Source organism: Lampris incognitus, assembly GCF_029633865.1.
Source record: "Lampris incognitus isolate fLamInc1 chromosome 17 unlocalized genomic scaffold, fLamInc1.hap2 SUPER_17_unloc_1, whole genome shotgun sequence".
In the NCBI taxonomy this organism is placed as follows: domain Eukaryota; kingdom Metazoa; phylum Chordata; class Actinopteri; order Lampriformes; family Lampridae; genus Lampris; species Lampris incognitus.
In genome coordinates, this window is record NW_026611075.1 from 582,501 (window position 1) to 599,923 (window position 17,423).

At 46.5% G+C, this 17,423-nt stretch overlaps 1 protein-coding gene across 1 annotated transcript in view; it reads right to left on the reverse strand.

Moving 5' to 3' along the window:
- LOC130131954 (potassium voltage-gated channel subfamily C member 3-like) overlaps positions 1 to 9,821 on the reverse strand; it is a 14,416-nt gene extending 4,595 nt beyond the window's left edge. The window contains exons 1-2 of the mRNA XM_056301681.1: positions 9,804 to 9,821; positions 4,577 to 5,558 (exon numbers count right to left, since the gene is read on the reverse strand). Coding sequence (XP_056157656.1) covers positions 4,577 to 5,558; positions 9,804 to 9,821 — 1,000 coding nt within the window. The remainder of the gene's footprint in view (positions 1 to 4,576; positions 5,559 to 9,803) is intronic.
- Between the last annotated feature and the right edge of the window lie 7,602 nt (positions 9,822 to 17,423).

Sequence of the window (17,423 nt, forward strand, 5' to 3'; positions counted from 1 at the left end):
CCACGAGTTAACCATGAATTACACATGAGTTCTGATGGGCCGGCCATTTCTCCAAGGCAGAGCCCGAATCAGCCGTGTGGCCCTTCCTCACAGCCCCGTCGCTGCCAGTCGCGTGCCTCTCTCGCTCCGTGTGTGTGTGTCTCTCTCTGTCTGTCTGTCTCGCTCTCTGTTTATCAGCCTGTCTGTCTGTCTGTCTGTCTGTCTGTCTGTCTCTCTCTGGTTATCCGTCTGTCAGTCTGTCTTTCTCTCTCTGTTTATGTCTGTCTCTGTCTCTCTCTCTCTGTTTATCAGTCTGTCTGTCTGTCTGTCTGTCTCTCTGTTTATCTGTCTGTCTGTCTGCCTGTCTGTCTGTCTGTCTCTCTCTGGTTATCCGTCTGTCTGTTTGTCTGTCAGTCTGTCTTTCTCTCTCTGTTTATCAGTCTGTCTGTGCCTGTTTGTCTGTCAGTCTGTCTCTCTCTCTCTGTTTATCAGTCTGTCTGTCGCTGTCTGTCTGTCTGTCTCTCTGTTTATCTGTCTGCCTGTCTGTCTGCCTGTCTGTCTCTCTCTGGTTATCCGTCTGTCTGTTTGTCTGTCAGTCTGTCTTTCTCTCTCTGTTTATGTCTGTCTCTCTCTCTCTGTTTATCTGTCTGTGTCTGTCTGTCTGCCTCTGTCTGCCTCTCTGTCTGTCTGTCTGTCTGTCTGTCTGTCTGTCGCTCTCTTTTTCTGTCTGTCTCTCTCTCTCTTTGTCTGTCTGTCTGTCTCCCTCTGTTTATGTCTCTCTTTCTCTCTGTTTATGTCTGTCTGTCTGTCTATCTGTCTGTCTGTCTGTCTCCCTCTGTTTATGTCTCTCTTTCTCTCTGTTTATGTCTCTCTTTCTCTCTGTCTATGTCTGTCTGTCTGTCTGTCTCTCTCGCTAGCCTTTTGCCCCACACCCAGACTCCTTGCTGTGCGTGCCACAGACCATCAGGCGTGGCCGTACTGCTTCTCCTTCAGAGTCGTGTGCGTGCGCTTTACCCACTTCAGCACTACTTCCTGCTCACACGCGACTGACTGGATGTCCGCCTGTGCTCAACGCAGGGACTCAAATCTTCATTTTCATCTCTCTCAGACACAGTAGCACCGGCGTATTTGTGTTTGCTGCCCTAGAGAGCAGCAGCCGTGTACACAGAGAAGCCTGGCGCCGAGTTAACACACTGACACACACTCGTCGAGATCCGCCGGGCCCTGGCTGTTATCGGTCTACTGTACGTTTCTTTCATTTTGAGTCACCGTTCTTCAAACCCACACACTCGGGTCATTTTCCCTCTCTGTATAAATATATATATATATTTATACCTATCTTCCTTTTCTGTGCTGTGTGTCTCCTATGAGCGCTGTCTAAACAAGCAAATATTGTACAGTAGAGCGCCACGCTAGACAGTGGTATACACAGCAGGAAATACCGATTTGTGACTGGCTTTTGTTGGCACTTTGCACAGGAAGAACGCTATCACCCATTAATTCCTTCCTAGATATTCACATGTTTTTATTATCTTGGAGGACATAAAAATATATTTATCCCCTCCAGGCAGATAGCCTTGGGGGGGGGGGGTAAATATATGGAGGGTAGTGTGTGTGTCTGTGTCCATGGCTAATCTCCAAACTACTGGGCCTATCAGCCTAAACAGTTTTTGTGTGCACAGTTATGACTGTGTGATGAAGAACCTCTCGTGGTTGCTGCGATTCATCCATCCATCCATTGTCCAAGCCGCTTATCCTAATTAGGATCGCGGGATGCTGGAGCCTATCCCAGCAGTCATTTGGCAGCAGGCAGGGAGACACCCTGGACAGACCGCCAGTCCATCACAGGGCCCACACCTAGGGACAACTTAGTATGGCCGAATCGCCTGACCTACGTGTCTTTGGACTGTGGGAGGAAACCCACGTAGACACGGGGAGAACATGTAAAGTTGGACAACTCCAGGGTTCGAACCCAGGACCCTCTTGATTGAGGCGGCTGCAATAACCGCTGCACCACCGTGCTGCCTTTCAGTGACTCAAAACCTTCAAAAAACGTTTCATCTCGCTATCGCCGCTCCCTTTCTTTATTTTTTCCTCTCACTCGCTCAACCAGTGCTGCTCTCTGTCGCTGCCCGGTCTAAGCCAACCGTGTGCATTGCAAGACTCACATTTCCGGTTGACCCGGATCAGGCAGCGACGTGATCAAAAGTTATTCAAAGAATTTTGATACTCCGAAAATAATGCAAAAATTATAAAGGAACAACTTCCTCTAGGTTGCAGTCAAAACAGGAGGTGTTGCATAATCTTGTCGCTGCCCAATCTGAGTCAGCCTTAGATGTGCGTCGCACGTGCATGAGTGTGAACAGTTCACCCGGCTTTATTATATTGTGAAAATAAGACAGGGTTAGGGTCAGACCAAAATGGTCCCCTAGTAAACCTTTCTTTTTGGAAAGTGCAAGCTCAAATCAGACTTGGTCTCATTCGTGCGAGGGTCCACCGAGGAGGCTGCACATCCACAGACCGACAGGCAAAACGGTTTTATATTAAAAACTTTTTTTTCCCATATTTCCTATTCAATTGACCTGGGCGCTGTGCAAGAGTCTTATAATGGCAGGAAAGATCACTGGTTTTTCTGTCCATGTCCGTGTGTCTGTCTGCTGCTAATCTCACATACTACGGGGCCTGTCAGCCTAATCACTTTTTTACACAGTTATGACTGTATGATGGAGGACCTCTCATGTTTGCGGTGATTCAAAACCTTTGAAAAACCTGTTTTAATCTGCAACTGAGTGCTAACTCCTCAGCTGGTTTGTCACCAAATCCGAGCACTGGAGAAGAGGCGATACGCCTAGTGGGGCTCTGCACTCTGCTGAGTGCACTCTTCTAGTTTTATATGTTCTGCTTTTTTTTCTCTGTTAAAAACATTTTGTTAACAAATTCCTAGCAGTTATAAGTTCAGACATATGTACACAGTAGTGCAGAGAGGTTGCTGTATTAAAGGATATTTCTGCTTTTTTTTTTACAACCAGAGTCATATTTTCATAGTTTTTGCCATTTACTTATCGGTTATTACATTCTTTCATCCATCAAAATAACGGTGGAGATTTTGGACATGGCAGCACCACTAGACAGCGCATCTAGTGGTGACAACAGCGTCTTTTGGGACCATATAACATCAATGTCAGACATACCCAGCATCTCTCCTCCACACATGTCCAAGCCATCTCAATCTTGCCTCTCTTGCTTTTTCTCCAAACCGTCCAACCTGAGCTGTCCCTCTAATATACTCGTTCCTAATCCTGTCCCTCTTCGTCACTCCAAATGAAAATCTTAACATCTTCAACTCTGCCACCTCCAGCTCCACCTCCTGTCTCTTCATCAGTGCCACTGTCTCCAAACCATATAACATAGCTGGTCTCACAACCATCTTGTAAACCTTCCCTTTAACTCTTGCTGGTACCCTTCTGTCGCAAATCACTCCTGACACTCTTCTCCACCCACTCCACCCTGCCTACACTCTCTTCTTCACCTCTCTTCTGCACTCCCCGTTACTTTAGACAGTTGACCCCAAATATTTAAACTCGTACGTCTTCGTCACCTCTACTCCTTGCATCCTGACCATTCCACTGTCCTCCCTCTCATTCACACATATGTGCTCCGTCTTGCTCCTGCTGACTTTCAGTCCTCTTCTCTCCAGTGCATACCTCCACCTCTCCAGGCTCACCTCAACCTGCACCCTACTCTCACTACAGATCACAATGTCATCTGCGAACATCGTAGTCCACAGAGACTCCTGTCCTGCCTGATCTCGTCCATCAATCTGTCCATCACCATTACTAACATCACTAACGGGAGCCACCAAAAGTAGTAGTAGTAGTAGTAACATCAATGTCAGACATGCTTCAACAAGTCCAGTTTAACCCAGTTATCCTCATAATAGTCAGATAAATGTAAGTACACAAATATACAGCCATTTCAGCATGTTACTAGGATTAGGGGTTTTTACACAATAGCTTATGTAAAGGGGAGTCACATATACTATACACAACACTGTGCGTGCATGGATACCTATGATAAGAATAGGCTGGTCATCCCTGAAAGTTCAACCAGGAGGCAGTGCAAAAATGTGATGGATCATGGATAATATTGGACAGTTGAGGTTATAATTTTTAAATTTCACCTCCAAATATGTGGTTTGGATAATTGGGTTAAACTGGTCTTGTTGAAACATGTCTGATGCTTGTGCCCCAAAAGACCGTTGTAAAGCTGAGTCTAGCAAAATCTTTGTTTCCAAAATCTTTAAAATAATATAAAATGATATAACTTATGTGCACAGTGGCGTAAACTATGAAAATAAGACTTGGGTTGTGATAAAACAGAATTACTCTTTGTTTGGAGTGGATTTAGAAGGAGGTAATTCTTAGATACTGCAATGCACCATTGAGCTTTCTTGAGGCGTCACGGCGCTAATTCAACAAAACATCGAGGGAAGGTACCCACTTGATAACTGTGTTAACATGATGTGCTGCTATGGTATGGGCCACCAGCCTCATTGCTAACCACAAGCTGAAGCAGAAATAAAGCAGAAATATCTCACCTCTGTTGATCTCAATGATTTCCTCCTGGGCGAGAGGGCAGTCACCACCTATGCCACCAGATCCTATCACCCCACCCAATACATTTCCCAGGATCCTTTGGGGTGAGGCAGTAGCCATGGCCAGGGCATCTGGCTTGCAGTAGTTGGGAGAGCCGGGTTGGGGCGCTCTTGGTATATGTTTGTTCTTCTTCTTGGGCAGCTTCTGTTTGGCCATGGCGAGGGAGTAATACATACCAAAGTTGTTGACGATGACGGGCACTGGCATAGCGATGGTGAGCACGCCAGCCAAGGCGCACAACGCACCCACCAGCATCCCTGACCATGTCTCCGGGTACATGTCTCCATATCCCAGGGTGGTCATGGTAACCACTGCCCACCAGAACCCGATGGGGATGTTTTTGAAGTTGGTGTGGGCACTCGCTGTGGGGTCGTCTGGATCGGCACCAATTCGCTCGGCATAGTAGATCATTGTGGCGAAGATGAGGACACCGAGGGCCAAGAAAATAATAAGCAGGAGGAACTCATTGGTGCTGGCACGGAGAGTGTGGCCCAGAACCCGGAGACCAACAAAGTGGCGCGTAAGCTTGAAGATTCGGAGGATACGAACAAACCGGACCACGCGGAGGAACCCCAGCACGTCCTTGGCAGCTTTGGAAGACAGACCGCTGAGGCCCACTTCTAGGTAGAAGGGCAAGATGGCCACAAAGTCGATGATGTTCAGGGTGCTCTTAAAGAACTCGGCCTTGTCTGGGCAGAAGGTGACGCGCAGTAGGACCTCAATGGTAAACCAGATGACACATACGCCCTCAACGTACGTCAGCCAGCTGTCAGTCACCACCTCGTAAACGATCTCCTCATGGGTCGCGTTGTCCACGGTGATGGTCTCAGTCTTGTTGGTGATGGTGTTGAAGGCCTCATGTGTCTCCATGCAGAAGGTGGAGATGGAGATGAGGATGAAGAGCAGGGAGCCAAATGCCACATACTGGAGAAAGGGAAATAAAACAGCAGAGGGAGGAGGGCAGGGCAAGGAGAGAAGGAATGAGAAGGAGAGAGAGACAGCAGGGGAAGGAGAGACGGATGAATAAGTTAGGCTGGAAAGGAGAAAGCCATTGGTGGAGAATTGGTGGAGCTCTCACACCTGAGACAGTAACAATGAATCACCTGGCCAAAAACCTTAATGGTATAAACTGTTGACTTTTAGTCTTCATTATTAATTTATCCAAGGAGATTTGACTCCGCCCACTTTTTTTCACTGACAGCCTGCTTCTTATTCAAACAGTTATACACACTTTTTCACCAAGACGCTAGATATTTTGGACCCTCTTGACTACCAGTATTCATATATCATATTTGTATCTTTTGTTTTGTTTTTATTCTGTAAAGCATTTTTAACAGCTGCGTTAAAAAGTATTTTAGATCAAGTTAAGAAGCTGTAACGGTCATCTATGTAGCAGCCCAAGGTGAAAAGGAAAATCTACTGGCACAGATCATAAACCTGCAGTTGGTAAAAGGCAAGCTGAACGGGACAAAATACCTGCACTGCTGGAGGCATAAAGGAAGAGAAAGCAAAGGAAGTGTAAGGAGAAGATGGATGGACTATAGAAAGCATGTGTTGCATTGTACGATAAACGACTTAACAACTCGTGAATGTGTTTTGACAGGACTGTCAAAACACGACTTGGGCGCTACTGCTGACCTTGTCTCTGACTTCAGAGAGATCTTAATTGTCCCCTTTTACCGGAAGCCAACAAACCGATACACCAAAACTCTTTTACATTCAAGGCTTTACACTTCCACGCTGTTTCTCGTGATACGTTGAGACAAATAATATGAAGAACACAAACTCACTGGCCTGACACCAGGGTCACCCCAACTGTCTGCCTTGTTATCAGTCCATTACAAGACTAAACTCATTTCATAATTGTATTGTAGCGAATTCGGGGGACAACGCAACCACAGGAACTGCCGCGGCCGGGAAGCGAACCCGTATCGCCCGCACCGCAGGAGACATCGCTAACCGCTAGACTAAAGGGTCAGACCCGCGAGCCAGCGGCCTGCGTGTCTTCTTATCCATGCACGTTACAGTATTATGGGGGCATCCGGGTAGCGTGGCGGTCTATTCCATTGCCTATCAACACCGGGATCGCCGGTTCGAATCCCCGTGTTACCTCCGGCTTGGTCGGGCGTCCCTACAGACACAATTGGCAGTGTCTGCGGGTGGAAAGCCGGATGTGGGCGTGTGTCCTGGTCGCGAATATTGTTTTCCTAGGATGAATCTGGAAAGTTGCCGCCCTCAGGCGCTAGGATTGGCCAAATCTGCCCGTCAGTCAAGGCCGATGCGAACGCGCAACAACCCTAACCCTAGCCACGTTTGCTAGCTAACTATTAGCCATTAGCCACATTTGCAACCAAGCTAACTGTGCCAACTTAACTGTGTGTACAGTAAGCGAATATTTTTTTTCTAGGATGATTCTGGAAAGTTCCCGCCCTCAGGCGCTAGGATTGGCCAAATCTGCCCGTCAGTCAAGGCCGATGCGAACGCGCAACAACCCTAACCCTAGCCACGTTTGCTAGCTAACTATTAGCCATTAGCCACATTTGCAACCAAGCTAACTGTGCCAACTTAACTGTGTGTACGGTAAGCGAATATTTTTTTTCTAGGATGATTCTGGAAAGTTCCCGCCCTCAGGCGCTAGGATTGGCCAAATCTGCCCGTCAGTCAAGGCCGATGCGAACGCGCAACAACCCTAACCCTAGCCACGTTTGCTAGCTAACTGTTAGCCATTAGCCACATTTGCAACCAAGCTAACTGTGCCAACTTAACTGTGAGTGTACGGTGAGCGAATATTTTTTTTCCTAGGATGAATCCGGAAAGTTGACTGACAGGCAGATCTGGCCAATCCTAGCACCTGAGGGCGGGAACTTTCCGGATTCATTCTAGGAAAAAAATATTGGCGTCCTGGTTGCTGCTGCTGCACTAGCGCCTCCTGTGGTCGGTTGGGGCGCCTGTTCGGGAGGGAGAGGGAACTTGGGGGGGAATAGCGTGATCCTCCCACACGCTACATCCCCCTGGTGAAACTCTTCACTGTCAGGTGAAAAGAAGCGGCCGGTAACTCCACGTGTATCCAGGGGCGGATCTACAGGGTGGCAAGGGGTGGCAGCTGCCACCTCTGGGACACAGTCTTGCCCCCCCTTTGCCACCCCAGGAAAAAATCTCTAGATCCACTACTGCGTGTATCAGAGGAGGCATGTGGTAGTCTGCAGCCCTCCCCGGATCAGCAGAGGGGGTGGAGCAGCAACCGGGACGGCTCGGAAGAGTGGGGTAATTGGCCAAGTACAGTTGGGGAGAAAAAGGGGGGGGGCAGTAATTGTGTTATGGGTTGCTCTTCAGGTACTGTGGGAATTAAAATCCTTGTTTCGTTTCAAAGATGTTGTTAGTGTTGCTCTCATGTGCAATCACACTACACTTGTTTGAGCTCTAATTGAATTTTGGTCAGTTTGTCACTTCCCAGAGCTGGTAATTGGGAGGCTTATAACGCATTTGACGAGAGTCCGTTGTAGAATTTAGCGTCCAAAAAAAAGGAAGTTATTAAAAGCGGGGAAGTGGTGGTGTTTCGGTCACTGCCTCCCAAATCCCTTCCACCCCTGGAGAGTGTTGTATTGTTGTCCTGTCTGTTAGCAGCACTATTTCTATACCACAATGTCTGGCAGCTTCAGTCGCACTCAATTCACTCCCAACACATAATCCACAGGGCACCGTTCTTGCACTGAATGCAAAAATAAAAATAAAAATAGAGTTATTACAGTATTCTAATGCAGAGATCTGCACTGTACCTGGCAGCTGTGTCGTTCAGACGGGTGACTTGGTCTAAAGATGACTTGCCTTTTCCCTTTTCCTGTTTACCATTCATCTTTTCCTCATGTTGAAGACATACTCGCCCACTGACGGCAGGGGTTCTCCTTTCATTTGCTTTCAGTGTGGCCTACTGGCATACGACTGCCCGTATGTGCTTACGGTCATAATGGCGGCCCGCTTAATCGTCTACGACTCAATTACAGTGGCGTGATAACACCAGACTGTGCCTGGTGACCACAGAAGCACTTCCTGTTGCAGTCCATTCCTACATGCCCTGCGGTGTATTTATAGACGCAGTATACTTTGTGCATTATCAAATAAATAATGAAACAGACATGGCCAGAGGAGCAAAAGAGGGAGGTAATTCATACTTGAGTGGAGCTCATATATATGAGGAGCTTGAGTGCCCTCGGTGTATTGTACGTGTTTCTGTGTATTTCCAATGGTGTGTGCTTATATAATATCAAGAGCATTGTATAAGAGGATGCCACTACTGGAAAAAGAAGGGGGAAAAAATGGAGGGAAGCAGTCTCTGTGATTTCTCCTGAAGGGATTTGGTCCTTTCTCGAGTCAAGTCAGTCTTATTTGTAAAGCCTATTGTCACAAATTACAAATTTGCCTCAGCGGGCTTTACAGCAACACAACATCCTGTCCTCAGACCTTTGCAACGTCTAAGGGACAGCTCCCTAAAAAAGCCTTTAACAGGGAGAAAAAAACAGGAAGACACCTCAGGGAATGCAAAAGAAGAGGGACGGCTTTCCCCCACAACGGCAGGTCTCTCCAATATTAGCCTTCTTCTCTAATTCCAGTCTGGATGAGAGCCGATGTATCTCCTCCCTGAAGTATCGCCATGACAGAAAGAGACCTGGCATGAGGCTTAAGACCCAGGGATCCTTTATATATTTACAGAGGAGATTAGCTGACAAGCATTTAGCCAAACAAGTGACCTTCGAGGAAAGTCAGCAATCAAGTGGTAAGGTAGTGTCACCCACAATGCATTTGGGGCTGCTGTCATATGGGATTAGCACATAGGCACCCATACATTGGAAAATCAGCGTGGAAGTTTACCACGCGGGCATTTAAAATGTTCACATATTTCACAGTGAGGTAACATCAGGAACCATTTTAAGTAAAGCAGGACACTGCCTTGGTATTTTTAGGGAAAGTGACTCTGTACCCCAAAATGTTTAGGGAGTAATTTTTTTCCCCTTTTCTGGCTGGTTTCTTAGTATTCCAGTCTCTCTCTCTCTCTCTCTCTCTCTCTCTCTCTCTCTCTCTCTCTCTCTCTCTCTCTCTCTCTCTCTCTCTATATATATATATATATATCTGTGTGTCTCTCTCCCTGTTTTCTTACCATCTCTCTCCCCCTACCTCTTTCTCCTCTGCCATGTTTCTCGCTAGTCGGTGTCTGACCTACTTTCTCAGATTGCTGCAGTGCTCTCCCCCTCTCTATAACACACACACACACATACACACACACACACACACACACACACACACACACACACTCTGATGTTCTCGATCACCAACCCCCAATCCCCCACCCCTGCCTCCTCTGTCCCATAGAAGCAGGATAGTACCAGGGGGACCTCCTTGGGACGCTCCCTGATTGGAAGAAGCCCAGAAACCCTTTACATGCATCAAATCAGTGCAGCAGGAAGTCTTTTTCCTGCGAGTGATACTCTGCTTTTCTTGACGTTAATGTTGCCGTCGATGTCGGCGACATTCTAAATAGTAACGATAAGGCACAAAATGAAAGGCAGTGGTGGTCACAGCAAGAAAGCGGCAGAGACTGGAATCTATCAGCAAATCCATCAAATTTCATTTATTTAGCACCGCTGGTGCATTAAATGCAATGCGCTTTACACAAGGGCAATTTTAAAGGAGGAGGAAAGAAAAGTTTAATGTTGTGGAAGGCCTTTGGCTGCAAGACTTTTCTCAGGAGTGAGGGTAAGGGTGCTATGCTGAAACCTCAATGTGTTGCTTTTAGGGCCTGAGTGATGGCCTCACAACCCACACATACACATACATAAACTAATAACAGGAAAATGCAGTCACATCATATTTTTTACATAGGCTACACAGGTGGGGATGGGGCAGACAGGTGGGAGGGAGACCTAACCATGCAGTACAGTATGCAAAAAAGGACAAAAAAAATCATTGGGGGAGGGGGGGGCCTCCCCGATGGCTCAGCTGGTAGAGTGCATACGACGCAGGATAACGCCCATTACGGGGTGGGCAGTCTTATCCAGAAAGGGCCAGTGTGGGTGAAGGTTTTTGTTCCAAGCAAGCAGTTACACATCTGATCCCACTAATCAGCCAGCAGAGTCTTTGCTGAGGAACTTGATGAGGAGACACAGGTGTGTAACTGCTTGGTTGGAACAAAAACCTTCACCCTCACTGGCCCTTTCCGGATAAGATTGCCCACCCCTGGTATAGCAGGAAGTGAGAAAGCAACAACGTGTGTTTGGAGAAGTGTTTGTTTGATTGATTTTGTGCATGTTTCTTTTGTCTAAAAGTCTGTCTTTGTTTTAGTCGTCTATCCCCCAACAGCTTTTGCTGTTTGGGGGACTTTTTCTTGTGTGTGTGTGTGTTTCGGACGGGAATCATGGCCACGAATAACGGAAAGGAACAAACGATGAATATAAAAAACATGGACAGAAAGAACGATTGAGAAATGAAGAGACGAACAGACAAAAAGTGAACGACAAAGGAAAGGGAAATGACTGCAAGAGAGGACACGGCGAACGGCAGGAAAACAGTGGAGAAGAAGGTGGAGAAAGGGGAGAGAAATACGGCAAAGAGCTGACGGTGGAAGTGGCGGTGAAGGGAAGTGAAAGAGTTACACTGATGGAAGTATTGAAGGAGGTGAAGAAAGCGTGGAGAGGTGGTGGGTTGCAGAGTAAGAGGAGAGAAGACTTTTGAAGTCACTATGAAGGACGCGGAGGGGAAATCCAAATTGATGGACAGCGTGCGAGTGAAAGTGGCGAATGACACGGTGACGGTGGTGTCCTTCATCAATGTGCCTGTATGTCTTGAAGACTGGAAAATACTGGCAAAGCTGGAAGATTGGGGAGTGAAGGCATTATCGCCAATTAAATGACGCATGTGGCCTGGTACAGAAATGGCTGAAGGAACGAGATTCTTAAAAGCACGTTTAAACGACCAGGTCTGTTCACTCACCTACTCCACGAAATTATGAGACTCTCAGAGGTGCAGAATATTTTTGAGCCATTCATGACAGACTGATGTGTGCAGACTCTGCATTAAACCTGGGCACATTTTTAGAGAGTTCCCTGAGTTTAACTGCTTGAAATGTGGCAAGAGGGGACACTACGCGAGGGAGTGTGACAAGCGGAGAGAGATGGAGAGGGAAGAGGGGGAGAAGAAGGAAGTGGAGGAGAAGAGCTGGGAGCAGAGGAGAATGGCGCAAGGAAAGACGGCGACAAAGAGCAGATGGCGGAGGTGGTGGAGCGAGAAGGAGAGGAGGACAAAATGGCAGTGGAGGACGCACCCATGGAGGCGGTTGGTGAGAAGGAGATTGAGGGGACCGACAGCAACACAGACAGTAAGCTGAGAAAGAAGGATGGAGGGAAGAAGGATGATGCAGCAGTGAGAGTGAAAGAAGGGGAGAACAGGAGGGAGGACAATGGGGAAGCAGAGGAGGCTATTTGGGTGAGGAAGGGAGGGGGAGTGGAATGTATGGTTAAGGAGATCAGACAGGTAAGATGGGGCAAGCCCATTTGGATTTTATCAGCAGAATCACCTTGAAGTCTGATCTAACGTGGATAGGACGCCAATCAAGGGAGGCAAGAATTGGTGTAATATAGTCAAAATTTATAGTTTTAGTTAGGATTCTATCTGCAGCCTTTTGAACCATCTGAAGAATTTTAGTACTAGCATGTGGCAGACCTGAAAACAGAACATTACAGTAATCAAATCTGGATGAAACAAATAAATGTATTAAAGTCTCTGCGTCAGCCATGGACAGGAAAGACTGAATTTTAGCTATGTTCCGTAAGTGAAAAAAGGCAGTCTTGGTGATTTCTTTAATGTGCTTATCAAAGAAAAGGCTGGGATCAAAACTAACACTAAGATTTTTGGCTGCCACACTTTATGAAATCACAGAGTTGTCGATTGTTATCATTACTTGATCAAATTGATGTCTGGGTCTAGCAGGGCCAATGACCAGCATCTCGGTTTTATCCGAATTAAAAGCAGAGAGTTTAGTGACATCCCATTTTTCACAGCAGCCAAGCAGGCCTCTAAGTTAGTAATTTGAGTATGATCATCAGCCCTTATAGGCACATACAGCTGAGTATCACAGCATAGCAATGGAAATTTATTCCATAACTGCGTATAATTTGGCAAAGAGGTGAAATATAAAGAGAGAAAAGTAGAGGGCCAAGAACCGAGCCATGAGGCACACCATATTTAACGTCAGAGAATTTTGATGTAATGTTACAATAGCAGACAGAATATGTTCTTCCAGATAAATCGGACTTAAGCCAAGAGAGAGCTAAACCAAAGACACCAAAATTACAATTTAATCTATCTAATCTGTCCATACAGTGATCAGTGCTGTCAAAGGCTGCACTGGGGTTCATTGGTAGAAGCACAGAATTGGAATCAAGAGTCCATAGCTAGTAAAAGATTGTTCACCACTCTGGTCAGAGCAGTTTCAGTGGAGTGACAGGCCCTGAAAGCCGATTGAAAAGGTTCATATAGATGGTTTTCTCCTATATGGGTTGAAAGTTGTTGATGCACAACTCTCTCTAGTACTTTAGAAAAGAATGGAAGACTAGAGACTGGTCGATAGTTATTAAGAGACCCTGGATCAAGGTGCGGTTTTTTGTAAGTAGAGGTTTAACCACAGCTGTCTTAAAATTGCTGGGAACAATGCCAGTAGTAAGTGATAAATTAACAATGTCTAGCATTGTAGGTCCCAGGAAAGGCCAGATGTCTTTAAAAGGTTTTGATGGGAAGGAGTCAAGTAGGCAAGTAGTTGGTTTAGAAGCTGACATGATCTTAGTCAAAGCATCAAGAGAGATAGTCTCAAAAGCTGTAATAGCAGGGACTATCAGTGACTCGTATAGACATGAATTTGGTAAGACAGGATCTGCAGGAGTAGCTGGAGTTGAACTAATTTTGTTTATGATGTCATCAACCTTACTGCAGAAAAAGTCTAGAAACTTGTGGGCTGTGACCGGCGAGCAGCTAATAGATGGCTGCTTTCGAGTAAGTTTTGATACAGTGTCAAAGAGAAATTGGGTTATCCATCCATCCATTCATTATCCAAGCCGCTTATCCTACTTAGGGTCGCGGGTCTTCAGTCTAAGGATGTCACTTAGTTGAATGATGAAATGTATCTCTCAATAAATGTGGTATCCAGATTAACTGATTCAACCTTCTTTGAACGTGGAGGAAACTTAACTACCTGAACTTCACTACCTGGATTGTTTGTGGGTTCCTTTTTCTTGAACTTTTTGCCTCCTTCAGTGGAGCCCTGTGAGGTTTCCCAGGATGTGTGCGGTTTCTGGCACTCTTCTGCTGAGTGTGTTCCTACAAGCATGGCCACATTTAGCCAGTAATTCACCTTGTGATTGGAGCAGGAGTTCTATTCTTTTAATTTCTTTTAACGTATGAATTTTTACCTTACGCCTGGTCCACGTGTGAGTCTGCATGCAAGGCCACACGAGGGTAACAGTGTTCATCTCTTGCCCAAGTACTGATCTGTCTATTATATCTGACATAATGATGATTGCCACTTGTCTGTGAGTTTGTGTATGGTCTGGGTAGATTGCAGAGGCGTCAGTTGGGTATGGCAAGGTATGGCAGCTGCCATACCTTGGCTGCCTGGTCAATGTGAAATAATATATTTCAGTTACACATTTCTCAGTGTTTTAATGATCCTATTACTGTAACAAAATCATTCATTGCATGAAGTAGAATAAAATCGAGTGAACCGGCACCTCACTCGGCTCAACTCCTGTCTTTCGGTTGTCACTGACTCAATAGTGAGAGGAGCTGTCTCTCTCTCTCCCTCCCTCTCTCTCTCTGCGCGTGTCACGTGTGTTGCTAACTGACGCGGGTGCCAGAAACAAAGAGGAAGAACAGCGTGTGTACTGGGTAGCTAGCTAATAACTGTAGCATACGCAATGGATGACTTTGAAATTAAATGAAAACTCTCAAAGGGAGGGCTTCTTAAAATCCCAAATGAGTCGGGGAAGGCTTTGTTATGGAAACAGAATGACCTCGTTGCGACAACCGTGATAGTCTAACTTGTTTTAACTGTTGCCTTGATCAAGTTCAGTTGGCGAAGATGATTTGTGAACTGTTACTCAGCCACGTTCATTTGGCAAAGATTGGATTATTGAACCGTTGCCATGTCAAGTTATTCGGTGGGTGACGTTTTAGTGCTTTATTGGAATTGCTTCAAACGGGTAAGATGAAAAAGTGGTTTTGTGGCAGGATGAGGAAAAAACACAGGAGACGAAGGCGAGTTTGCTGTTTATTCCTCAACTCCAAAACCAAACTACAGCAGGAACAACCCTGCACCAGCAAGCCCGGGAACGTAAACCACGCCCCCAGCTCACAGTCCTGCTGGGTGAGAGGCATAGCCCCTAGTGTCCGCCACAGTTTATTATTATACTGCTGTGTTGTTCTGTGTTGGCTGCCGTGCCTAGCAGTGTGTAGGCTACTACTAGCCTATGCGTTGCTGATTTGGACCACTGTGCGTAAGATGTAGCCCAATTAGTTGGCCTGGTTTTCTGTGATTTGTTTTTATTTCTGTACGCTGGTTGTGGGTGTTATTAGCTAAGCCTGTCTGAAGATGTAAGTGAACTCGTGCCGTTAGTGTCACATAAAATCTCATTGCAGTCAGATCGATTACGGCTTTTATGTTGATAACTTATTCACTTGTATTCAAATACTGGTAACAAGTATTCCGATTCTTGTAAAATATACCAGTTTAGCTCAGCAGCATAAGACAATTACTATCCATCAACTCACATGCACAGCAGCATAGCAGCGCATTGTATAACTGCGAGAATCTGTGTGTATGTGTATGTGCACTCCAAGAGAGAGAGAGACAGAGAGGGGAGGGGGTAGCGCCGCAAAGCAGTCATCTATCACAAACTAACCAAACGTTTCTGATTTCGGCATATTATAATCTGTGGCAGGGCCAAGGCGTTACACCTGTGGCGGGGGATACAAATTCCATTGCGGGTGATGAGGAATGTCTAGGTGAATCAGTCAAGGCCTTGATTAGGGTGGCGCGATTATAAATGGTTGTAGCTAACTACCGGCACGGAGCCACATGGTTGAGATGGAATGAGAATTTGAGGGACTTGATTTGATGTCACGTGACGTCAGATGTGATGTCATCTGACTCTGCCATACCTTGGCTTCTGGTGAATTGACGCCCCTGGTAGATTGTAAAGACTGAATTGCCCTTCTGGGAAAAATAAAGTTGTCTGAATCTGAATTGTCCGTGTTACATGGACAACTTTCACTTTTGGACTTCTTTTTTGAGCGGGGCCCACCAGACGCGGCAAGAAAACCCTGGCAGAAGTCTATTGTATTTGTCATGCCTTTTTGGTAAGTGGTGTGTATTTCTTAGGCAAACAGATTGTGGTCTCATAAGAATTATAGATGGTGATGTTCATGTCCACGTCCAGGATGACCTTCCCTCCTTTCCAATACTCTAGTGGTGTCTTAATCATCCTACTGATTCGAGACAGTAAGTGTAACTGCTGCTGGAGAGAGTCTTCACCAATTTGCTGGTAACCCTCTCCACAATGATGTTAATGTGCCATGGAATATTTTCATCCTCATGGTGTCCATCTACAAACAGGTCATATTGATTAGATCTCGACACTCAATTCACCTTAGGGACCGCTATGTGGGTGGCTTCAGACTCGGCCTTGCGCTTGAAAGTGGCCTTGCATTTCTTTGGGACAGCTATCCGTGGCGAGTTGATGACAAGTGGATCTTCCATCAGAACCGCCTGCGGCCGTATTGCTTTGAGCAGGGCATCATCAGTGGGATCTCTCTCTGATAGGCTGTCAGCTGCCTCTAATCTACATTGGTTGGCAGGGAAAGCGCTAACTGGAACACAACCAAAAGCTTGCGAACAAGTTGTTGTTCTCTGACTTGGCCATATCAAGGGTTCCGATGGTTGGCATGTCAATGGGCTGACAGCTGAGACCTTAAATCTCAAGCTTGTGCAGCTCTTCACTTTGGAAATTTCTTGTTGCTTCTGCCTCTTTGTTTCCCTCTGCTTCAGGTAAGCAAACACTTTCACTGGGGACATGAAAGGGACCGTCTCAGCAGTAATTAAGTACTATTCAATTTTTCTTTTTTTTTCATTCTTTGTGGATCCCCCCCCTTTTTTCCCCCCAATTGTATCAGGCCAATTACCCCCCTCTCCGAGCCATCCCGGTCACTGCTCCACCTCCTCTGCCGATCCGGGGAGGGCTGCAGACTACCACATGCCTCCTCCGATACATGTGGAGTCGCCAGCTGCTTCTTTTCACCAGACCCTAGCTAATGGGTCTGACCCTTTAGCCGAGCGGTTAGTGATGTCCCCTTGTGGTGCAGTACACCCCGTATCGAATCCCGCACCGGGCAAGAAAATAACCGGTTATAGCAGTATGATTTCACAGTGTAATTTCAAACGGGGGTGTGCGGCACGTGAGCTTCGTTGAGCAGCATTTAACCTGGCACGTGGTAGGAATGGGAAGTTAAGTTGGGCTCGCGGAGGTGTTTGCTGAAGAGGATGGATGGGTGGCTGTACGGTTAGAGCACTGACTTGGTCACTGTGGAAACAGCTGCGGTCATGTGATGCCCCGGTAAAGCGCTATTGAGCGAAGCACCAGAGCTCCTGCCCCCCCTCCCGCCGGCTTTGCGGTGCTGGGTTTCAGATCGCCCGCGTCCTTTCCCTGAAACTGGTTTGACCGTCTGGTCTCAGAGCCTAGCTGCGACTTCTGT